This window comes from Macrobrachium nipponense, chromosome 2, assembly GCF_015104395.2.
Source record: "Macrobrachium nipponense isolate FS-2020 chromosome 2, ASM1510439v2, whole genome shotgun sequence".
NCBI lineage: Eukaryota > Metazoa > Arthropoda > Malacostraca > Decapoda > Palaemonidae > Macrobrachium > Macrobrachium nipponense.
Window position 1 is genome coordinate 160854707 of NC_087201.1, and position 25059 is coordinate 160879765.

Here is a 25059-nt window from a genome sequence, read left to right on the forward strand (position 1 = left end):
CCGCGGGGACCCTTCCTCGCCTCAAACCCGTGGTGGTCAGCGACCGTCACGTCAACCCGAGCAGCCAGTTGGTCGCTGCGAGAGCGTCCACTGGCCATGGCGAGAGTCGTGTGCACGACTCTCGCCAGTCTTCTGCTCCGCGCCGCGGTCTTGACGGCGAGCGAGCTCGGGCGTCAAAACTTTGGCTGGACGGTCTCCGTGGAAGAGCGTCCACTCGGTACTTCTCGCGAACGAGAAGCGGCCGAGACAGAAACTGATTTAGCGGCAGGACCGCTAACACCAGGTGAGGACGTACCAGCCGAGGTGGTACGCCTCTGGTCCACGTTGTCTTCTTCTTTGCAGAGGAAGAGACGGGCCCCGTTCCCGAAGGAACAGGAGGACCAGCAGAAGAGCTCCCCGACTCGCCTGAGCGAGACGGGCCCGGCCCTTAGAAGATCCCGAAGGAGTCTTCTTAGGGGGGGAGGAGGCAGCCTTCTCTTCGGCTGGTTAGCCTTAGAAGTCGAAGGGGAAGAGGAGGCAGCAGACGACGAAGAAGACGACGAAGACGACGACGACACCTTCCTCTTCTTCCTTCTTCTTCTTCGCCAGGCTCCGCAGGACAGACGTCAGGTCTTCCATCCAGGAGGGAGCCGGGGCAGTTGCCGAAGCAACAGGGCACCCGACTGCACCTGTCCGGAAGAACCTGAGACTGTAGCAGCACCACCAACAGCAGGAACGACAGGAACAGGTCCAGGAACAGCAGAACAGCAGGAACAGACATCTGAAAAGGAAGGAGCAGCAGGGACAGCAACAGGTACGGCAGGCACGGCAGGAACCACAGGAGAGCCAGGCGTCCTGTCGGCAGCTACCGTCATTCTCGGCACTGGCGGCAGGTCTAGGGGGGTACTCTTAGGGCAGCGGCAAGTCCGGGGTCGGCAACACAAAGAACCCAGTGGCGGTGGCACCGTCCTCTTTGGTACGGCAGTAATAGGTTTGTGTATTGCACATTACATGTGGCGTATACACCAAGTGCGGCGGCATGTCATACGCTGGTGTAGATATGGTGGTAGTGGTAGTTGGTTACCGTACCATGAGTGACCACTGCCGCACCCCGCCAAACCGCTGAATCAAAAACCCCTAAATACTAGGCACTCCCTGCAGTACCCAGCGACTCCCACACCTGTCCCAGGTCGTCCTTCGCTGGTGGCACATCTGCGGAAAGCAACAGTCGGGTTAGTCAGAGGGGTTTCCTCGCGCCATGGGGGGAGAAGAAACCCCACCCAGAGCGGACCGGAAGACCCCGAATACAACTGGATGTCCGGGTAGCGGGCGCCCTCCTCCACACTCGACGGATCGAGAGAGGAGAAGGACTCCGCTAACCCCCCCGCGGGGAGGGGAAGGCGCGAAACGTGGGGGCTGACCGGGAGGCAGGAAAGAAGACGAAGTGTCAGTTACCAAAGGAGTCACTGGAGAGCTTTCCGATGACTTCTTTGGCGGCCTAAGTCTCTTCCTGCCCTCGTATACAGAACCCACTGCGCCTCGGACCAATTAACCTCATACATGTCATACATGGTTCGTTGCGGGAGCATTCTCGCCCCCGACAACGAGTACAAACCTCATGTGGATCCACATCCACGAATGATCTAAATCCGCCGCATCTACGCCCCTCCAGCCCGGGACACACTCTACGGGCGATGGGGGGCTGCGGCGAAATATCCATTTCTTGATCACTCATATTGCAATGACAAAAGAAATGTAAAAGTACTTACAATCATATACTCTCAATTACACTAGGAAAAGAGGGCTGATACTCAAAGCAAAACGACAAGGCGGGCAGAGCGATGACGAACACGTCCTATCCTCACGCGGCCAAAAGCAAAAGTGATTTGTTTACCTCCCAGTCGCGCGGCGCGCGACGATCGGACAAGCAGTTAACTAACCGTTCTCCCCTTGTTTCGAAGCTTACGACCGTTCCAGCTGCCGCTAGCTACTTCCTATTGTTAAAGGACCGATGGTTTATATTACGTTATCGGAACAAGTATGGTTTGTCTCTTGTTGGCATCCACTTCCCCCCCCTTGTAGGAGGAGGTGGTGGATATTCGCTCACCTCCCTAGTGAAGGGAATAGGATGGGGCTCTGTCGGAGTAGCTCACCGGCATCTCGTCCTTATCCAGCAAGGTGATGACCGTATCCCTCTACCCACAGGTAGAGGGGGGGGAGAAAAAGATAGGAAGAGAAGCCAGTCACTCTCTCATTCACTTATCTATTCTTACAGTCACACCAGGACTCGATGCTGTCAGCCTGCTAGGGTCTGGGTTAGCTACACAACCGTGTTGAGCAGCCACCACGGGTCCCAAGGAAAACGAGTCCAAGGACCTGTGGGCAATATCCAAAAGGTAGAAGGAGGTGCCAGTGGTCTGGTTGTACCAGACCCCTGCCTTCAGTACCTGCCGCCACGGAGAGAAGTTCTTGTGTAACTCGAGGGAGTGTACTTCTAGGTCATCTTGGTGCTGATGAAGAGGTCTTCAAACAATCAGGCCTGGGATGTCGAGTTTCTTCAGAAAGGAGCGGGTCGCGCTTTCACAGGACAAAGCAGCATCCCTTTCCTTCGCATCGAAGGCGGTGAAGTCCATTATTGGGAGGGGATTGTGAAGGACTCTAACCGATCGTCAGGGAACGAAGGGTTCTGAGTCTTCGCTACGAAGTCGGTACGAAATCGAGCGTTCACGAATCCCCATCCCCTGGATGCTTGACTTCGCAGGAAAAGTCATGCAATTACCTCAGAGGAAAAGAAGGGAATGGTCGTACCTATCCCTCTTCTCGACTTCGGTGATGTCCTGTACCCATACTGGTCTATCCGTCTGCAGCGAAGTGTCTCACATTCTATCTACCCCATGCAGTGAAGTTCTTCTCGGTAGTGGATAGGACACCGACACTCAATGGTGGGTGTCGATGGTATGGGTACTGTGACAAGCTATTAAAACGAAGTAATGATGCTTTGTAACAACAGAACTAAGTCAACAGCGTAGTTCGTAACTGACTCGGGAGCTCTGACAGCTGCGACTGACTGCGTTTGGAAGGAGGCAAGTTGTCCAAGCATCCGAGCAAGTCACGTGACCTTCGCCTTAAAAGGGTTATGCCAAGAGACTAAACAAATAATTTGTTCGTCACCGATGCCAGAAGGCGAGGTGATGATTCTCTTAAGGCATGTGCCCAAACAGGCGAAAGTCAATTGCCTTCTAGAGACCGAGGTCCCTCATGGCAAGATATCTCATAGTATAGTGATTCTCAGCTAAGGAGAAACAACACTATGTGTCGTTGAAGACGAAGGTGTACAGAAAAAGCAACCTACGTCTTCACAGCTGAACCGAGAGAAGGATTCTCAAGATTCTGAACCTGTGCTACAAAGACTGAGAACGCTAACCGCTATTCATTGCTGTCCGGTGAGGATCGTAGTTGCAATAAAAGCGGAGCGCTTTTCAGTAATGAAGAGACAGGGAATACTGCTGAAGAACTGCTTCTCATGGGCTGAACATTTGGAAGTAGAGCTGTCAGGTCGGAGAGTAGGCGATGTCTTCTGACACATCTGTTAATTCGGGGCGAGCAATGAATAATTGCACACCTACGAATACGAGATATTTTGAAGACAAAACTCAGATGTCTGCCAAAATCATTCGCATTACGCGGTGCGATGCAGCGGGAGACTAGTACAGACTTCTGTTACCGTGCGGTAAAACAGAAAGATGAAAGAGTCCAAGAGATATCTCTGTTGAAAATTCTCGCAATGTCGAAGGCGATGAAATCGCGCGTCACAGCAGTAGATGGTCCTTCATTATTGCGAGAATCCCCGTTAATCAGAGACCTAAGTCCATGATTGTTGGGCAGAGATACGGTTCGGTAGTCAATCAAACCAGGGGAGAGAAAGACGTAACCGACCGTGCATCTCGGAGACCTAGCTGATACTGAGCTGCTATCAGGCAGCTCAATACGCAGTAGCTCTCTGTGACTCGTCATCCTGAGTTGCCAGGTAATCCATTATTCCACGAAGGAATGCGTTCGGCTAGAACCATCGAGCATAAAGAATACGCTCGAGCAATTATATTTAAACGAAACGGATTTCGGTAAAATACAAAAGCTGATTTGGTGTTTGTCATGACAATACCAAGTATCTAAAATCGAAACTGATAAACTGCTGGGAGGTTGCAGGCAACCTCGAGTTGCAGTTCAATTAAGATACAATTCGTCTCGGTCACAAACCGTAGAGTTAACTACGGTATGCGCCTACCCCCCGGACAATTCAACTGTTAAAAGAATCATGTCGCGAGGGTAATATACGTAGTATATTTGTAGGTTCTGTACCACGACTTCCATCCTAAATTCTTTCCTCTCGAGGAATGAGAATAAGGATTGGAGATTCGACCGCCTCGTTCTCTAGTCAAGAGAGTGAAGAAGTCTTTCCCAAAGGAAAGCTTCAATGGTTAACAGAATACCGAAGACGATAGTTCAAGCCAAACTGGAAGTTCTCGTCCGTTCCTCTCTATTCCAGGTTAATCGCCTACTGTGAGATACTCTTCTTTCAGCAGCAGTCTTCTTCCAAATGCTAGAAATTACAGGAATTCGAGCATAAGCGAGGTTCCCGATTATCGTGTAACAATATCGGGGATTCTCGCTCACTTTGGGCCGTGGTCTCTCGCCTAAGTGTTTTGGAGATCGTAAAAAATAAAAAACTCGAACACTCTGAGTGCTCTAGAAATTCCCGTAGAATTCTAAGCACTCTGCGAAACCCCCCACCGAATTCGTCAAACGATATCGGCTGGTGGTCCTCTCGATTCCCGTAGAAATCGAGAAAGGGGCAGGATCCCTCCTCAACGACCGGGGCTTACGTCAGGTAGGACCCGAAGGTCCCCCCGGTAGCGCAGCCCCTAACGTGGGATCTTACAGAGAAATCTCTGTAGGATCCCTCCCCTTTCCCTCGTAGCCGTAAGGAGAGAGGGAATGGGGGAGGAATTGGATACTGGCTCGCCTTCCCAGCGGAACTAGCAGTTAGGAGAGAAGAAAAGGAGCAGCCATCGCCTTACGGCGATGGCCTCTCAGAGCCTGGGAAAACGTATCGTCAGGAGAAAACTGTTTCCCGAGGAGGGTTACGAACTCATACTGTAGGTAAGGTCTGCCGCCCACTGTGAACGTCGTCTGGGTGGGGCTGATCGACACCTGACAGGAGAGAGCCGATACCGTCCTCCGACTCATTCCAGTCCTCGTCGAGTCGAAACCTCTCAGGAGGACCGAAGGGGTATTCAAATACTGGTGTCCGAAGACACGTAGAAACGCCTCTGTCGCAGTAGAGGAGGTGAAGTAGCTTGTTCGACCCGGCCAGAACTGAGAGAGCCTTCTTGTCCGGAGACGAGAGACATACCTGGTTTCAAAACACAGTCGGCAAGCTCCGACGCGGCAGACCCACCGTCGATTTGGGTTCCCTCTCGGGCCCCAAAACGACTCGAGCCGAGACGTGGCTCTGCTGGTGGGGGAGCGGCGATCCTTCCCCGAGGTCGTTGTGCTGACGAATCAGCGCCATAACCTCGGCAAAGTTCCTCTGGATCTCGGAAGTCACAGCATCTTGCAGAGTTAGGACCGTTTAAGCCCTTCAAACAAGAGCATATTCCGAGAAAACCTTCCTCCTAAGAAGGGGGCAAACAGCGACAGCCCTCTCGGTCTTCTCATCCACTTGCGATAGTCCTGGCCGGTCCAAGAAACCGTGCCTGGCACGTAGGGCGTCGTGGGAGGGGATCATGAGGGGCGCACCCCTCACGATCACTCCTCAATACCTCGCTCCTTCCGGTGTAACCCGAGGAGGTTGAAGGTACGGGAGAGGCAGAACCTGACGCTCCCTCCTCGCTCGCTGGCAGAACCAGCAGGCTTGGAGGGCTCGCAGGCGATCGTCAACCCGCGGTGGCGATCGAGCTGCAGGCCTGGTCGAACAGTCTTCGCTGTGGAGAACGGCTGGACTGAGCCACAGCGGCCCCGATCTCGAGTGTCAGACGAGCTGGTGCTGGTTGCCGTATCCGATCGCTCTCTGTGAGAGCGACGGTCAGGCGACCTGCAGGCTCCACTGTCACAGTGAGACCGGTGCTTGTCCTCACGGCACGTCACGTCGCTGGTTCCAGCCGTGGCTGGCCCCAGCGAACGGGGGGACCTCTTCCCAGCCTCAGCCCGTGGCCGGTCGTGGACCGTCACGTCCCCGGGTAGTAGCCAGCTGGTCGCCGCGGGGACGCCCGAGAGCGAGAGCTGGTCTGGTGAGAGTCGCGTGAGCGGCTGTCACCAGTCTTCGCCCCGTGCCGTAACCTGACGCTGAGCGGACTCAGAGGTCTGGTTCCTGGCTGCACGGGTCGCTGGTAGGCGACCGTACACTCGGTACCTCCCGCGAACGATGAGGCCGAGACGGACCCTGATGCAGTGGCAGAACCACTGACACCAGGCGAGGAAGTACGGTGTTAGCCGGTGACCCCTCTGGTCCCCGTAGTCTTCTTCCTTGCGGAAGAAGAGACGGGCCCCGCTCCGAAGGAGCAGGAGGACCAGCGGAAGGAACCCTCCCGTCCCACCGAGGTGAGGGAGACGGGTCCCGAGAAGCTTCCCGAGGGAGACTTCTTAGGAGGGAGGAGGCAAAACCTTCTTCTTCCTCGGCTGTGAAAGCCATTAGAAGTCGAAGGGGAAGAGTTCGGCAGCCGACGACGATGAAGCAAGATGAAGACGACGACGACGACACCTTCCTCCTCTTCTTCGTCAGCTTCCTCAGGACAGAGTAAGATCTAGCTATCCAGGGCGGAGCCGGGGCTGCTGTAGCCGAAGCCACAGGGCCGGAGGCACGCACCTGTACAGACAGACCAAAGTCTGGGGTAGTACCACCACGAACAGGGACGACGTCAGCAGGTATGGGCATCTCCATCCGGAAACAGCAGGCACAGCCAGCACAGCATCGGCAGGGACAGCCAGCGCAGCAACTGCATGAGAACAGCACCAACCGGAAAACACAGGAGGTGAAGCAGCAGCCAGCAACATCCTGGTACGGCGGCAGGTCCAGGGGCGAGCTCTAGGGCAGCGGAAGTGGGGTGGCGCGGCAGCGCGGCAACCACGAGCGGCGGCGGCACGCCCCCTCTCGGTACGGCGAACGGCACTTCACAGCGGCTGTAGGCAAGACTGTTACCACGTGAGGCGAGTACACCAGGTGAGGAGGGACGTCGTCACCTGGAGTCGATATCGTTGTCGTGGTCACCACTCCATGGGTGACCGCAGCAGGCCCAGACATAGAACCGCCGCCCCTGGACACTAGGCACGCCCTGCAAATCGACGGACGCCCATACCTCACCAAGGTCCACCCTCGTGGCAATAGCACCTGCGGAAATAACAGTAGTAGTGATTAGTGGGGGAAGTCCCCTCGCGCGGGGGGGTGAGCCCCACACCGAACGAGCGGAAGACCCCGAATACAATTGTACATCGGGCACCGAGCGCCCTCCCCCGCGCTCGACGGATCGGGCGAGGAGGAGAACCCAGATAACCTCCCCCCCGAAGGGGAAGGGCCATCTGTGGGAGCTTAGCGGGGGGGGGGAGGGATTCTCGTTCCCCACCCCCGCACAGCACCCATGTACCCAACAATAATAAAAAGAGCCCGAGAGCAATCGTGCCCTCGGCACCGAATGCACGGGCATAAGGATCAATTCCCTGACTGAGCGGAACTTGAACCAAAATAAATATTGATGCAATCAATAATAAAAGGAATAACATGAAAAAGAATCTTGCATTACGATTCACTTCACCATGCATAAGGGCTCGGAGCGAGCGCATTTGCGCCCTCGGTACCGAGCGCAAGGGTAAAAGGATCCATTCCCGATTATGAACGGAAACCTTGATCCATAATGAATTGATGCAATCAAAATATATATATGAAAAATGAAAAAGAATACTGCGCTTGCGATTTCACTTCATACAAAATAAAAAGGGGAAGGATCAATTCCCGGGAAATAGCGGAAACATTGATCCAAGTAAATAATGCAATCTCAATAAAATATGAAAATGAAAAAGAACTGCACTTGCGATTTCACTTCATTCAAATAAAAAGGGGAAAGGATCAATTTCCGGGTAAGAGCGGAAACTGATCCAAAATGAGTATTGCTACAATCAAAATAAATATATGAAAATGAAAAAGAATACTGTACTTGCGATTCCACTTCCATACAGAATAAGTTTCGTGCCGAGCGCATTCGCTCGGCAACGAGCATACAAGGTAAAAAAAAAATAAATGAAAAGGCACTTACTTACGATTTTCATCTACACATTTTCAACCAAAATATAAGCTCGGAGCGAGCGCTCTCCCGCCCTCGGCACCGAGCATACACAATACGAGGATCATTTCTGGGAAAATGAATTCCTGCACTTACGCCCTTCAGTCCCGGCACTCGGGTAATCGGAGGGCGTGGAGAAACCAAGATCCTTTAATTCACAATTGAATTCAATGGAAATAAATATGAAATGATTGTACTTACAATTCAGTTCACTAGATAAATAGAAAAAGAAAAAAGAAAAAACATAACCATGCGAAAGCAACGACGATGAAGCGGCAGAGAGCGATGATACACGTCTACACGCCAGCAGGCCGAAAGCAAAAGTGGTTTGTTTACCTCCAGTGCGCGCGCGCGCGCCTGTCGGACAAGCAGTTAACTACCGAACCCCGTTGTTCGAAAGCTTACGACCTATCCAGCTGCCGCTAGTACCTTCCTATTGTAAAAGGACCGAAGGTTTGTATGCCGTGTCGGAACAAAGAACAAACCGCATTACGATTTTTGAACCCCACCTCTTTGTGGATGGCTTGTAACTCACTCACTCTTCCTGCTGTAGCCAAAGCAAAGAGAAAAAGTGCCTTCCTCGTTACATCTCTCAAAGACGCTTCACGAAGTGGCTCGAATCGTGAAGACATCAGAAAAGTTAAAACTACGTCCAAGTTCCAGTCCACACTATCCTTCTTGGATACTTTTACTGTATTAAAAGATTTAATTAAATCTCCAATATCCTGGTTAGAGGAGATGTCAAGCCCTCTATGCTAAACACTGAGGACAAGCATAGCTCTGTACCCTTTAATTGTCGATACCGACAAGTTCTTAACTTCTTTAAGGTACAGCAAAAAATCAGCATATTTCTGTCACAGAGGTTTTTAGAAGACGAGAAATTATGTCTTCTGCACCACATCCTAAAGACTCCCCACTTCGATTGGTAAATAAAGCTTGGCAGAAGAGCTTCTTCGACAGTTAGCAATAGCCTCTGCCGCTCTACGAGAAAACCCCTTAGCTCTGACGAGTTTCCGGACAGTCTGAAACCCTGTCAGTGACAGAGCGGACAAAATTCTGATGATACCTGTGGAAGTGGGGGCTGTTTGAGTAGCCGAGGATACTGAGGAAGAAGTCTGGGAATGGTCTATAACCAACTTGAGAAGGTCTGGAAAACCACTCTTTCCTGGGGCCAGAATGGTGCTACCAACGTCATTGACACATTTTGATGTGAGAGGAACTTGTTCAACACCTCTGATCATTCCAAATGGGGGAAAGGCGGTAAACGTCTAGACCCGTCCAATCCTGAAGCATTGCGTCGGTCTTCCAAGCAAGAGGATCTGGAACTGGGGAACAAAAGATCGGAAGTCGATTGTTCCTTGACGTGGCAAACATATCCACTGAAGGTCTTCCCCAAAGTTTCCACAGTTCCTGACAAATTTTGTCTTGCAATGTCCACTCCGTGGGAAGAACTTGGTTTACTCGACTGAGTTCGTCCGCCAGTACATTTAACTTCCCCTGTACAAACCTCGGAATGAGGGAAATTATCCTGATCTTGAGACCAGAGAAGAGATCTTCTGCGACTTTGTTTTGAGGGAGAATGAATGGGTTCCTCCCTGATTCCTGATATAAGATAGAGCGGTGGTGTTGTCGGAGTATACTGCCACTCTCTTTCCCACGACCAAAAGGAGCGAATGCTTGCAGACCGAACCAAATCGCCTTCAACTCCTTCATGTTGATGTGATTCAACCTCTCTTTCTCTGACCATAATCCTGAGATCTTTTTGGTCCCTAGGAGAGCTCCCCAACCTCTGTCCGATGCGTCGGAGTATAATTCTACGTCTGGGTTCCTTAATGTCAGGGAGAGACCCTCTTGCAATCTTTCCCTCGACATCCACCATCTCAAGTCGTTCTTGATCTCTTCCGACACTGGGAACGAATACGTGTCTGGTTTGAGACTTCCGACACCAACTCGCTTTGAGATAAAACTGAAGAGATCTCATGTGAAGACGACCCACTTTACAAACGTCTCTACTGATGATAACGTCCTAGAAGACTCATCCATTCCAAGGCGGAGGAGGACTGACGGTTCAGGAATTGGCTCACTTTTTTTGAGGCAAGATTCTATTCTTTTCGGGGACAGAAAAAACCCGAAAAAGTCTGAGAGTCCAGAATCATCCCCAAATAGGGGATCTTCTGGGACGGCACTAATGGAGACTTCTCCAGGTTGATGAGAATTCCCAATTGACTCGCTAATGACAGTGTCTTCCGTAAATCCTTCATGCACTGTGTCCTCGAACCCGATCTGAGAAGCCAGTCGTCCAGGTAAATGCTGCATTTATGCCCAACATATGCAGCCATTTCCCCAATGGAACAAGAAACACGAGTAAATACTTGAGGGGCCGTCGAAAGCCGAAACAAAGGGCTCTGAATTGATACGTCCTCCCTTCGAACACAAATCTCAGGAACTTCTTTGAACTTCGGTGAATCGGGACATGAAAGTAGGCGTCCTTCATGTCCAGGGACACATCCAATCGCCTGGGCGAAGTGTCGACATCAGAATGATTTGTTTCCATATTGAACTTTGTCTCAGCACAAAAAGGTTCAATGCGCTTACATCTGACAGTTTACTTGTGAACCTAAGTTCTGGAGAGAAGAGGCGAGGCCTTTCAGACCCACCCACTGGTTTTGCTATGACACACCCTGGCTCCTCCCCCTGATAGTCGTAAGAGAGCACAAACCACGCCCATCGGGGCGGAGCAACCAGAGAAAGTGCGATTTGACAGGAATCAAACCGCCATATTTTGAAGTTGCAAGTTGCTATGAAGTATATTTGTACTTACCATTCCATTTTCCTGTTGTGAGATTTATTTGAGATTGCAAATTACTACAAGTAGTAACTTAGTTATCCAATTTGTGAATTTTAAACATTTTCCATTCCTCTTTATATTCTAAGATATATACGTAATGGTGACAGTAGTTCACCTCCCCTTTCCAAGATATTCCTATCTTGTTACCTAAAAGTTGCATTACCTCTAAATGCAAGGAAACGAGTCTAAGTATACCTTAAAGAAATTTATGAATAATTGAAAAATGTTATGGTTGGCCTTCAGAAAACATGTAAGCTGTTGACTTTTGTAGGTAGTTACTTTACAAATTCTTTATTTCCTCCAGAATGGTCTCCTCGGTTTCGGGGGTGGTAGGGTCGGAGGGTGAACTAGACCCTGGGTCTGAAAGGCCTCGCCTCTTTCTCTCCAGAACTTAGGTTCACAAGTAAACTGTCAGTTCTAGAGAGAGAGGCTTCAGCCTTTCAGACCCACTGGTTTTGCTCACCCGATACTTCAGGGGGCATGAAGATGAAGTCCTGCAACGACTGCATCGAAAGCTCCCTGTAGACCGAGGAGAGCATAAAATGACCCAAATACAGAGTTGCTTTCCAATTCATTCTAGTCATTATCTCTTGCAGCGTAACTCCATTATACATCATCCTTGAAGCTGCTTGACCTCTGATAGAGTGGAAATTGGTGGAGTGTTTTCTGGCATTGGGATCAGCTCTGAAAATACAGTCCCTGAATAGCTGCCTCATCTTTGGAAGGGAAACATGATCTTGAAGTTTTCATCCAGCCAAATATGGTCTTCCCTATCTATGTTCCTTTCTGCACAGATTTTATTTGTGTACTTCAGATAAAAGTTTAATTGTCTAACTGGACAAATTTTTGGCTTTGTAGGGTGACACCTAAAGCTGAATTCAATAGGAGTGTAATTGTTTCTCTGATTCTTGGCCATGAAGGAAGGGTGGTTCCTTAACACAATGGTTTCTGGTGTGAAAGTGCTCCTGGAGATACATAGATGATTAAATTGGTTAGCTCTCAATGGGCAAGCCAAAGCTACGAGGAATAAGGTCTTCTGAATCATGAGCAGCATAGAATCATCTCTTGTAGTGTTGAGGAAGGAAACTACTTTATCAAGATCCCAGCCTGGAAATTGATGAGAATTGCTGGGTCTTCTTCTGTTTACTCATCCACAAGCATAGCTTTAATATACTTGTCTTCTGCTAGACAATAATTGGGAAAGTATCCCTTCAAAACTGGTCCAAGAGCAGCTCGATATCCTTTTAGTGTGTTGTACGCTAGGCCCTTGTCTATTAATTCGTTAAAATAGAGTAGCAGTGATAAAAGAGGGAACTTGTTGTTACTTCCATATTTATTGTGTATGAAACTCTTTAAAGCTACTGAAGAGAGTTTTGGTACTTGGCCAAGGAGCTGTCTCGTAAATTGGAAGTAATTTTGTTGCATATCTCTGGAAAAAAATATGGAAGGTAGTTGATCTTTTATATTCTGAAGGCGATCAAATTTAAGTGGTGTTGTGCTAAGGGTGAGGTACAGTCCATATGAAGTATCTGGCAGCCTTCTGCTTTGACTTTGTACTTCCGGTATTCCTTGGAGACTGTCTTGACTAGAGGAAACCATGGTTCCGTTTCCTGGGAAATAGTGCAGAAGAAGCATGTTGTTATTACATTCGTTATATTGTCTTAAAAGCAACTTTATGCAGTAAGAAGCCTGGGGGAAAAGCATAAAGAGGAGAAGAACCTTCCCAGCTAATGTGAAGAGCATTATTACCATTGCTTTTGTGTTGGGTACGGAAGAACAAAATCTTTTACATTTAGAATTAAAGCCATTGGTGAAAAGGTCTATTTCAGGAAAGAAATTCATATCTGTGCAAATTAAATTGAATATATTATCGTCAAGAGTGCTTCTGGATGTATGGAACCAAAGTTCTCTCGATAGGGAATCAGCCATCACATTGCTTTTCCCTTTAATCCATTTAGTTTGAATGTCTATGTTGTATTTTCCTTTGATGTCTAGTAACACTTGATGGCCTCCTGGGCCGATTTGTTCCTAATGCTACCATGTTTTTTGACCCCAACAGTTTGTTACTTGTGAATCTATGTGAATTAGTACTACTTTGTTTCTTAGTTTGTCTCTGAAGTGTTTTATACAGTAAATGCATGCAAGTAGTTCTCTAATGTTAATGTGCAGAGTATTCTCATTTTGTAGCCATGTATTATTAGTTGAGAGTATGCCATGTTCTCCTACTAATGCTCCACCCCAGCCAAAGTTGGATGCATCTGTGAATAGTTCTAGATCTACTTGATTATTAGGAATGTTTATATCACTATACATATTAGTCTGTTTCCATTCTTCTAGAAAGGATTTGAAAGAAGGAGGAAATGATTCTATATCCTTTAGCAAAATATCTATGAAACCTGTGAAGGAATTTAAGATGGTATCTACCATAAAAGGTGTAGTAGGAACAGAAGTTAAGTGATCCTATCAATCTTTGATATAATTTGAGGTCAGACCTGTTCAAGTTGGATACTGTATTGGCAAGCCTGATACATTTATCAATGTTTTTCTGCATTGGTCTCATTGTTTTGTTCTCCAAGTTATAATGAACTCCCAGGAACTCTATCTTTTGCACTGGATGAATAACAGACTTTTAATAGATATTTGCAACCCAGCTCCGTGAGCACTTCAATGACTATTTGGGATGTGAGCCTCGCATTTGTGAAAGTCATCTGCCAATATGAGTATATCATCTAAGTAATTAAAGATGAGTATATATATTTCTTCCTAATATATTTAACTACTGTGTACATTAGTTTGGAAAAGATGTAGGGAGCTGTCTTAACCCGAAGGGAACAACCGTCCATTTGAATTTAAGTTTTCCTAATTTGAACGTTAAGAATCTTTGAGCACTTGAATGAAGAGGGACGTGCCAATAAGCATCCTTTAAATCAAGTCTACCTGCCCAGTTGTTTAAATGCAAATAAGGGAATATGTTTAGGTTTCAGCATAGAGAAAGAAGGTTTCTTGATCATAGTATTAAGGCATTTCATATCGAAGATTAGGCGAATGCTCCCATCGGTTTAAGCTTGTAAAATATGTGGTTAGAGTAATAAAAAGCATTTCTGTTAATTTGTTCTATTACCCTAGGTCTAGTAATCTGTTACATTCTCTCTCTAGTATTATTCTCTTGCTAGGGAATAATATCTATCAACCCCTAATCTTTTCAAAGTCTTTTGGAGCCTTATTTTTATTGCTAAATGGGAGTCTCACACCCTTACTGATCAAGTTGCATGCAAAAGAAGAATTTGGAGTGTTTTTGCCAATTTTTAAATTTATTTGTCAACGACCTACCTATCCCACTTACTGGAGGGGCGTGAGAGGTTTCCTTGGAGCTAGAGGCTTCTGTAGGGAAATTTAAACTCTTCTAATATCATTGAATTGTTAGTGGGTACCTTTGCCAAATTTTTTATTTTTACTGTGTAGCTCAGGTTATTTCCTCTTGGTCCCAGCAGGGCTCGATGGTATTTAAGAATTAAAGCATAATTAGTTTTGTTTCTTATCTTTGACGTCTGAATTAATTGCTGTCTGGTCCCTCCCCCTGTACTCCTTCCCCCTCTTCGGCCACCTCTCTTGATACCTCGCCTGTAGGGATTGAACTATTCCTGAACCCAAAGCTTCCCTGAATCCTCTGTAAAAAATTAAATTTCCCTCTGGGGTAGCCCTGATGCTTGCCAAAGTTGAACCTTCCACCTCTAGAGGTAATGTCCCCTCCTCTAGGAAGGGGACCGCCTCGAAAGCACGAAGCAATAGCTTTCCTTTGATCATCTGATAAGACCCATATATCATTAGTTTCAGCTTTAATAATAGCATCTCTCGTATCTAAATTGAGGTTCCTGGGGTAAAGATCTACTTCTGAATGATCGGATTAAACTTTTAATTAGCTCAATGTGTTTCCTGAAAGGCCCAATTATCACTTTAGTAATGAAATCAATATCGTTAATCTTAGAGGGGTAAGCTAATTGTGCCAGAGCTGCATGTCCTTGAAAAGAAGATATAGCCATTTTAATGTTTTCAATATCAAGTGAAATTTTTCTTGAAATCTTCATTAAACAACCTGCCACTTGGCCAAAAGTTCAACTTTGGCAAATTTATCAATTTGAAAAGGTCTGCAAGTTCTTTATTATGATTACAAACAAAGAATTGATCATGAGAGTTTTTGTCTCCTTCACTTAATGTTAATGCAATTAGGGAGTCATTCAATTGTATTTTCCCATCTCTATGAATGGAGGGCACAGCATTAAAATTGTTAGATATATAAGTAGGAATAGGTTTGGTTAAAGGTAAGCGGGTTAAATTCTTCATAGTCACTACTATCTTCATTATAAGTTGTAAATAATTCTTCATTTGCATTCTCAGGTAAATCTACTTTACGGCGAGGGCACTTAGGAGGAGGAGTATTGTCATTCCTTTGCAGTCGAACCACTTCTGCAATAGGAGTGAAAACCTAGACTTAAGTTTTGATAATAAAAGTTTAACTGATGTCTATAATATGCTCATGAATTTACAATCAGGTTGGACAGCAGCAGACCTAGAAGGCTGAAGCCAGGCAATCGGGTTCTAGCTCAAATGGCCTTCATCGGTTACTAATTCAGGTCAATCGGCATCCTCTCACTAATATCCCATACTTAAATTTATATAGCCTCTACAGTAATCATCTTATATATTTTATATAGCCGACCTGTCAGAAATTCTTAAGACGCAGTGCCTCATGGTAAGGGGTAAACCATTATATCGAAAGGAAACGAGTGTGATATAAAATTCTACCCATTAGCTGAGGTAGGCGCAATTATACCGCCTTTGACAGGAACCCCTCCAGTTAGATGTCAACGATAGGATCTCGGTGGGATAGGCGGAAGGGAGCGGCTAAATAGGTAGCCTAGATTGACGTAGTGTGTTAAACTTAAAGTTAGAAAAAGTTAGGCTAGTTAGGCTACTCAGCTTCGTAAGGCAAAACTAGTTAACACCTCACCTTACAACATTAATTACTTTGTCATATAAGTATCTAGTCCTTATAATGTTTAGGCTCACTTTACACATAGTTTAGGATTATATGATAATGTACTTCGGTCTCGAAATTTATCTAATCTAAACTTTTTACGATTATAACTACCGCACGGTCTGTTCCGGCTCATTGTTTACCTTTTACTGCCATGCTTGTGACGTCATCAGTCTATATCCGCTGCTATCCGAGAAGTTTTTATATAAAAACAGAATATTAAACCTTACCCTTTCTCCACTAGTTCAATAATGTTTGATTCTGTAATAATAAACAATTGAAGAATTTCACTATTGGAAAGTTCCTGGCTGGTTTCTTCCGTTTTGGGACCTCTCTTCTTTTTGGGTTGTGCCGGTGGAATATTGTCATCATCGCTAGTTTCGCTGAGATTATGCACATCTGCTGATACTACGACTTTTTTGGACATTTTAATTAGATGATTAAGTCGTTGTCCCTCGTAACAATAATTAGGGGAGGGTTGTAGTAATGGTGAGGTGTAACAGGTGTTGCCTGTGCCCTGTCAACTTCAAATATGGCGGTTTGATTCCTGTCAACTCGCACTTCTCTGGGTTGCTCCGCCCCGATGGGCGTGGTTTGTGCTCTCTTACGACTATCAGGGGAGGAGCCAGGGGTGTGTCATAGCAAAACCAGTGGGTCTGAAAGGCGAAGCCTCTCTCTCTAGAAAACTAGCACTGGCCTCCAACCTCCCGAGGCTTTGCGAACTACAAAGAGTCTGTTGTAGAATCCCTGAGAACTGTCGAGGACTTCCTCTATCACTCCCTTCTTGATGAGTGCATTGACCTCTGCTGCTAAAGCCAAAGCTCTCTCTGATCCTGGAGAAATATGCTGTTAAGCTGATTGGTGTATCGGAGAGAGGAGGATCTAAAACAAAAGGAATCGACGTATCCCTCTCGAAGAACTTGAACTACCCATTGCTCTGCACCTCTTCGACTCCATTCTTCCCAAAAAAAGATGGAGTCTTGCCCCTACTTGCACGTGAAGGAATGGCTTCTCACTTGTCCGAAGGTTTGGGGGGAGGTTTCTTTGAGGACTTGTACTGTGGACGCAAATTAGTCCTGGGTCGTTGCCACTTAGGTTTATTCCCTCGAAAGGGATGCCTCTGAAGAAGGAGAAGACTTAGCTCCTGTCGGAGTAGGCTCTTTCGGACGTCTGGAAGACTGAAGAAGGAGATCATTAGTAGATTTCTTTTCTAAATCCGATAGAATTTGTTGAATGGTTTCTTCTTCAGGGAAAAGATGAGATTTACAGAGAGGAGCAAACATGAGAGCCAACTTCTGGTTATTAGTGACTCCTTTAGACCACGAAAAGAACACCACCTTTCTCTCTTCTTTCATCACTCCCATTGTGAAAAGGGCTGCTAATTCTCCTGAACCATCTCTAACAGCCTTATCCGCACAGGACAGAACTCCTAACCAGTTCTGTGGCAAAATCTTCTTCTAAAGACTGACAGTCTTCAATCTTGCGAGCTAAAGAGGCAATAGTCCAGTCCAAAAAAACTAAATACCTCAAATACTTTAAAAATATTCTTCACCAAATGGTCCAGCTCTGAAGAAGAAAACAAAATTTTAGCTGACGAAAAAGCTGCTCTTCGGTGTGAGTCCACTAAACCGGAGAAGTCTCCTGGGAGAGGAGGCAGACACTCCCAAAGAAGGAACTTCTCCAGTTGCGTAGCAAGCGATAACGCTTTACTCTGAAGCTTAGAAGGTGGGAAAGCAAACGAGCCTTACTGTTTCCCTCTTCTTAGAAAGCCACTCCGTTGACTCCTTGAGGGCCTGCTTCGAGGACTGAGAAAGAACCAGTTTAGGTAGACACGAATACGCTGTCTTCCTATCTTTAACGAACATTGAAGGCGGTGAAGACGGAGAAGCAGGTTCAAAGTAATCTGAATAAGTGGACAGGAAAAATTTAAGAAGACTCGAATAAGCCTACAAATCCCTTGTCATCTTGATCCAAAGCTTCCTCTTTCAGACTGCACGGAGCAGAGTCGAAATCAGGCTTATGTTCTACCCGGGTGTAGGTAGGATTTCAACAAACTCATAAGATCCTGGAAATGCTTCTTAAATGGAGCTAAGGTAGAATCGTCTAACACTGTAGAAGTCGATGGTCTTTCAGTCGAAGAACGATCTTTCTAACAGGTGAAGTCTCCGCACCACGAGTCGACACAGGCGAACAACCAGTCGAAATTCCTATCGACTCACGGCGAGGGGGGAGTCGAACAAAGACCAGAGCGAATACGCTTCTCTGGACAGTAATACGGAGTCGAACGAGGCGACCGAGCCGAAACTGCGACCGAGACTCGCTTGGGAGAGTCGAGCGATCGTGAATTATCACGAAGTTTAGTCCAAGAGCCATTGCTTTTAGCCGAAAAATGCGACTGCGGAGGAGATTCACTAAATATCACATCCGGAGCAAAACTACACGAAGGTTGAGGACTCCAATGCCTCTTAGACTTCTTAACAGGAGTCGGTGACGAATCACCCGCAAGAATCGAATGTCTTTTTAACGGTCAAGACACCAAATCACTTCGCCTTTTGCGCACTGGCGATTGCACTTCCGAATCAGAAGGACAGACGAGAATCACAAACACTAAACACCTTTCCACATCTTTTTGGACGACACCCGCGAGTCGTCGGAGTCGACGGCTGACCGTGGGCAAACTCCCCCAGACTCCTTCCGACCTCCGGTATGTCTTCTCCCGGTTGCGGGGGAGCGGGACAGTGACCTTCGTCTGGGAGTCGAGGGGGAACGGACAACCGCCTCCTCAGGCGCAACAATTAACACTTTGCACTGCACTAGATTTCACTGTACTATCTACGAAAGCTTTAAAAGACATTCCTAACTTCATACTGATTCAGCTAACACTTCGAACTTTTTATCCATCTTAGACTCAAGCAAGGCAATGGTGTTGGGTTCGGAAAACATGGGCAACTTGAACAGGGGTAATCAAGGAGAAGTAGGAGGACTATTAATTGGAGAAATATTCTCTAATAAAGGAGAGGCAAGAGAAGACTTATTTGTCTCCGAAGGAACAGGAGTAGTTTCTAACCTATTCTTACTACTAGCCCTAAGAGCTGCCTTCCTCTTCCTACTTTCTCCATTTTCTCAGCATGCGATCTAACCGCCTTCCATCCCTGTTCATCCAATCTTTACATTCATCACATCACATCCATACCATTACAATTTTGTCCTCTGCATTTAGTGCACTTAGAGTGCGGATCGTGACATAACTTAGCTAATCTTGTTTTTTTGCAGCAGCGCTGCAAAACCTTACAGCAGATGAACTAGAATCTGACATAATTAGCAATAATGACAAAAAACTGAATAGAGATAGCTAACTGGCAAGAAAAAACCAAAAACTTGTACATCACCAAACAAAAACCAAAATCCAAAATGGCGACGCAGGAGACTGCAGCGAAAATCTCACAGGTGTTACCCCGTGAGCGGCAGAAACGAAAATTGACGGTAGAAGGCTAGCAGTACCCAGGGTTCCCGGATGTGGGCGGGTCTTGTATCACCTATACTTAAGATAGCAACGCCGCTGGCGCCAACAATTTGAATTTCGACTGCCGTAGGTAAGAAGCTATAAGCTATGTAACTGTTCGGTAAGTCACTTATGTGAAAATACAAATCATTGCGAATTTTGTAAATTTATTCATAAAAGAATACAAAACTTCATCTTCCAAATGGAGACACTCCTTGGGTAGGAGTTTATGTCTCACACAGCAAAAATAATGTCCTTCCAAAGGAATTGGAATACTAAGACATTACAAACCTCCAGCTGTTCAATTAAAAAATTTCTTCTATAAGGGATGACTAAATAAAATACATACTCCAATAATATGCTTCTCCAAAGCATGCAGGAAACAATCATTTTGGTGTTGACAATCCTTCCTACCAATAAATCTAACAATGCACAAAAGTACACACTATGTGAATGGGGCACATAAACTCACCTGTCTTTGTGTCTTCAGTCTCAAAATCAGTAAGGTCAACGAAGTCATCATCATCATCCATGAGAGAGAAATTTGAAAAGGAAGTTGAAGGGGATAAGGATCTCACAGTCTGTGGAGTGCTGTAAAACATAAAAATCTTGCTAAGACATTTAATGCTGAATTTGACTGCATTTCTAATCCAAAAGAACAATGATTACAAAGTTGTTTAAATTTAGGTAAAAGAGTAAATCCTGAAAACAACCAAGATCCCACCACTACAGTGGGTGGGTATACAGTAGACTCCCTGTGCTCACGTTCTCAAGATCCACAGACTCACCTATTCATGGGTTTCTCTATGGACCATGTCTACCCATTATTGGCAGTATTTTACATTGAGAAATATCCACTAACTACACCATAGTTCATATAATTTCATGACTAAATGCACTTTATGTGATAAAAATATCAAAATATTAAGGTACGTACAAGCATTTTTAGGGGATATTTCTTGTGTTTGAACTAAAAAAAAAAGTTCTAAGCATTTTTAGAGGGGTTTTAAGTATTCACAGATTTTAGCTATGTGCAGGGGGTCTGGTACCCACTCATCATCCACAAATATGGGATGTCAACTCTATGAAAGATATCTAAAAATTACATACTTCAAAATTCATATAATATGTACATACACTGTTGCAACAGGCTTATTAGGTTTAGCGGATGACTGCTGTGGATGGGGCTGACTGTTTTTCGACTGATTACAGGAAAAATAGTCAACCATTCTACGCTGGCGAGGCGAGTGGCCCTTGGAACCACGCCGTGCCAATTTGGACATCTTGGACTACATACACACACCTATAAAAAATGAAACATTTTTAAAAACAATTTGTATTTTTCATAGCTAACAAACCTGAGGCCTTAACAATATCACAATTTGTCATAAATTGTATTTTTCCTAACTATACAAACCTGAGGTCCTTTATATATGGAATATATACTTACAGCTCAGCTGGACCGGTCGTAAGCTTTCGTACAAGGTGGTTCGGTGGTTAACTGCTTGTCCAATGGTCAGGAGTCCCGCCCAACTGGAGGGTAAACATTCACTTTGCTTTAGGCCCAGGAACAGAGTGAGGGGTGGCATGAGGTGGGACTATGTGTAAAGGACCTCAGGTTTGCATAGTTATGAAAAATGTTATTGTTATAATACAATTAAGTTTGTTCATACTTACCTGCAGAATATATATATATAAAGCTGTATTCTCCGAAGTCCGACAGAATTTCAAAATTCGCGGCACATGCAGTGGGCGGCCAGGTGGTAGTACCCATTCCCGCCGCTGGGAGGCGGATATCAGGAACTATTCCCATTTTCTATTCATATTTTATCAGTGCCACTGTCTTCCTGAGGGGGAGGTGGGTGGGCACTTTAAATTATATATCTGCCAGGTAAGTATGAACAAACTTAATTGTATTATACAATAACATTTTGTTCATGAAACTTACCTGACAGATATATATATAGATGAATCCCACCTTCGGATGGTGGGAAGAGACAGAATAGGATTTTTGGGAAACTAAATTAAGTCGATGATATATACTTGGTTCCTCACCTGTTAGCATAGCCGACTTCGTGATTACTGTCACCAAAAGTCTGCTTCTGCGTTACTAGAGTTGCCAGCGAGGTAGAGACCTGTAATGCTGGTGCTCTCTAGATGATCTGTCAACGGGGGCGTGACCACACAATGTGACTAGACCATATGACCATACTTCTGAGGGCAACGAAGCTAAAAACCACCACCTGACCTAACCTATCAAAGTTAGTTTCCATAACTTCTAGGCTAAAGAAAGGAACGCGCCTCAAGCGACCAACCCTTCAAAGTTAAAAGCACACCTATCCCTTTTCTATAGGATAGGATTCGTGTTGCTTGCTGCCCCTAACTAATAATATCTACGGATATGTATGGTCCTAGCGACTTACAGATCTCAAATGTCGTCTTCACTCCCGTCGGGAGTGTGAAGCGAACACAGAGTTGCTTCGCTAAAGCGTGGCACTCAGATGTTACTGAGTGTCATGCCCTGTTGAAAATGCTTCCGAGGCCACGCCCTCACCTCTTGAGCATTCATATTAAGAAAAAATCTCAAATCTTTATGCAAACATAACGAATGAGACTTCTTAAAAGAACTCCTTGACTATAATGCCAGGGTGTTCTGACATGAACTAGTCTGGTCTTTTACGAACACCGCAGATTGTCCGTTGACCTCGACTTTCTATAGTTTTATCAAGATAAAAACTTGAGAGACCCGACAGGGCACAGGACTCTCTAATGCCCTTGCCCAATAATTTGTGCCATACCCTTGGTCTCCAAGCCTTCGGGTCAAGGGTTAGACAGGTTTTCGTTCTTATCAAGAACGGAAGGCTTAGAGGACAGACCGCATTATGTCCTTTAAAGCTAAAACCTCTGATGATGGCTAAAGCTCACTAACCCTCTTTGCCGTGGCTAGAGCGGTTAGAATGTTAGCCTTTCTGGTCACGTGTATTAAGTTCGCAGAAATGATAGGTTCGAAATGCTTTTGGCATCAGAAACTCAGACTACGTCTAAGTTCCATGCCGGAACCTGCGATCCAGAAGAATTTCAAGATCTCCCCAGACCTCAAAGATCGTGAAGCTTTGTTGTTTGACAGAACCGAATCTCTGACCTAGAGGCCGTCAACAACATATTTGCATATTCTACAATAGTTAGGACTTCTATCTTATCTCATACTTCATACGGAAAGATAGAACCATAAAGAAAATTCACAGAGGTCGAGTTGGAGGAACAGTCATTTCCCTTCACTATCTCCAGAAACGGCCCGCACCGATTGAACACTGAAAAAATAGGCAGCACTGCTTTGCCTTGGCCAAGAGACTGCCATAATCTTGAAGATCTTATCGCTTCTCGATAGTCTGAACGCCTTCAGACTCCGAGAGGAGAGATATTAGATACTTCACTAAGTGACGATGTTAGATTACACCGATTCTCTCGGGAAGGGTCTTTGGACAATTCTCTGAATTACCTGACCTCTGTGAATCCAACCTCTTAGAGGCCAACATGTGGCGACTAAAGCTAATCCTCTAGGATCATGAATAAGGGAACAACTTAAGAGGAAGCTCCTTCGTCTTCAATATTACGAAAAACTTAACGAAAGGACGCCCTCAGTCTCTCCTCACTTTCGACATACTTCTAAGTGAGGATTACTCAGACGTCAGTAGTTGTTGCCTTCGATCGAGAAGACCCGCACGGACGTGCACTAGTTTAACGAACCTCTTGAGGATCGTTACGTTCCGTGCCCAAGCCCATAACTAATTCTCTCTTCTTGAGCTATGAGAGAGCTGAGAAAAAATTATCCGAGATGATTGGGCCACTCGATCCAAATCAAACTCATCCTTCGAGGAACTGGAGAGCCGACCAATTTGGCTTCCAATTCTTTCAGACAATGTGCCAGAACATCTGTTCCTCTGTTTCGGATGTCTGGCACCCTCTCGCTATCACCCGAGGTGATTCCTCAAGGCGTTGAGAGAAAATTAGAATTATTACAAGATCTTTGATGTTATTCAATTTCTTCGTGAGGAAAAAATTGTAGAGGTCTGAATTGCTGTTTATTCAGGGAAAACAAGCTTCTCCAGCGAGGAAATGGTCCCAGCAAACTCATCCATTCCCTCACTCAGCCTGCTTCCTTCCCTAAATAAGGCTGCGCTTTCCATAAGCAGGAGAGCATTATTATAGTGCTATGCCGCGGTAGATTCGTACAGAATTCTGTTACCGTGCGGTAAACCCGCACCGAACAAGTATAGAGATATCTTGTTGAAATTTCTAAGTAAAACGGAAGGCATGCTCATTCATGATTACTAGAAATTTCCTCAACCCGAGGCTAAAATCCATGATTGTAGGGCAGAGAGACGCAACCAACAGCGCATGACACCGAGCTAGGCCTTTTGGTACTGCGTCATCATCATCACAGCAGCCTTGTTCATCGTCTCGCACTATCTGCCTGAGTTGCCAGCTACTCCTTTTACGAAGGGATAGGTATGAAAATTATCGAGCAAAAGGAAACTCTCAAGCAGGCATATTTAAACGAAACAAAATTCGCTAAATACAGAATCTGAGTTGGTGTGTCGTAACAATACCTGAATAGTTATTCTTACTCCGAAAACTCTTGGAAGGTTGAAGGGAGTGTCAAATAAATACATTAGAACAACAGTTCTTTCGGCTTCTATCCGCAGAGGTAAATACGATATGCGTATATGACTTGACCCATGCGTTAGCAAAATGACGCAAAGATAAACTATGTAAGTATTGTAGTAATTTGAACATCGAATTCTCTACTACATCTTTCCTCGACGAGGAAGAGAGAAAGAAAGGAAAAAGACTGTCCACGTTCTAATGAATGAGACTTTTTAAAAGAACTCCTTGACTCTTTTCCAAGACTCTTTGCCAAGAAAGGGAGTAATATTCGAATAGAGATCATCAAGAGAGAACAGAGGATCGAAAAGGACCGTTCAATGTTCTTATGATATTGGACATAAGACTCCTGGATCTAGTCTACAAGTCTTTTTCCTACTCCCCGGATGAGCCTCTGAAAATGAATGAGAGCTCTTCCGAAATTTGTTAATGAGTTTATCCGCTTAAACGATAAAAACGTTAAAATCTATGTCAATGAGAACTACCCCATTTATGAGGGGTCCCCCCACTTAAATGACAAAACAACGTTTAGTAATCTGACAATGGGGACAACGTCCTTACTTGACAAAACTATTAGCACTTTGCTAATAGGGGTGGAAAACCCTTTAACATGACCGAAAGTCACCCAGGAATCCGAGTATATAATCTTCCCGATTCTCAGAGAAATCGATAGAAAGAGGAAAGAGGGATCGAAGAA

The 25059-nt window shown here is 45.7% G+C and overlaps 1 protein-coding gene across 1 annotated transcript in view; it reads right to left on the bottom strand.

Annotated features, from left to right (window-relative positions):
* The window catches only part of LOC135221351 (uncharacterized), a 219911-nt gene extending 198875 nt beyond the window's left edge, over positions 1-21036 (bottom strand). The window contains 2 exon segments of the mRNA XM_064259153.1: positions 20170-20288; positions 20835-21036. Coding sequence (XP_064115223.1) covers positions 20170-20288; positions 20835-20980 — 265 coding nt within the window. The 5' untranslated portion in view covers positions 20981-21036.
* Between the last annotated feature and the right edge of the window lie 4023 nt (positions 21037-25059).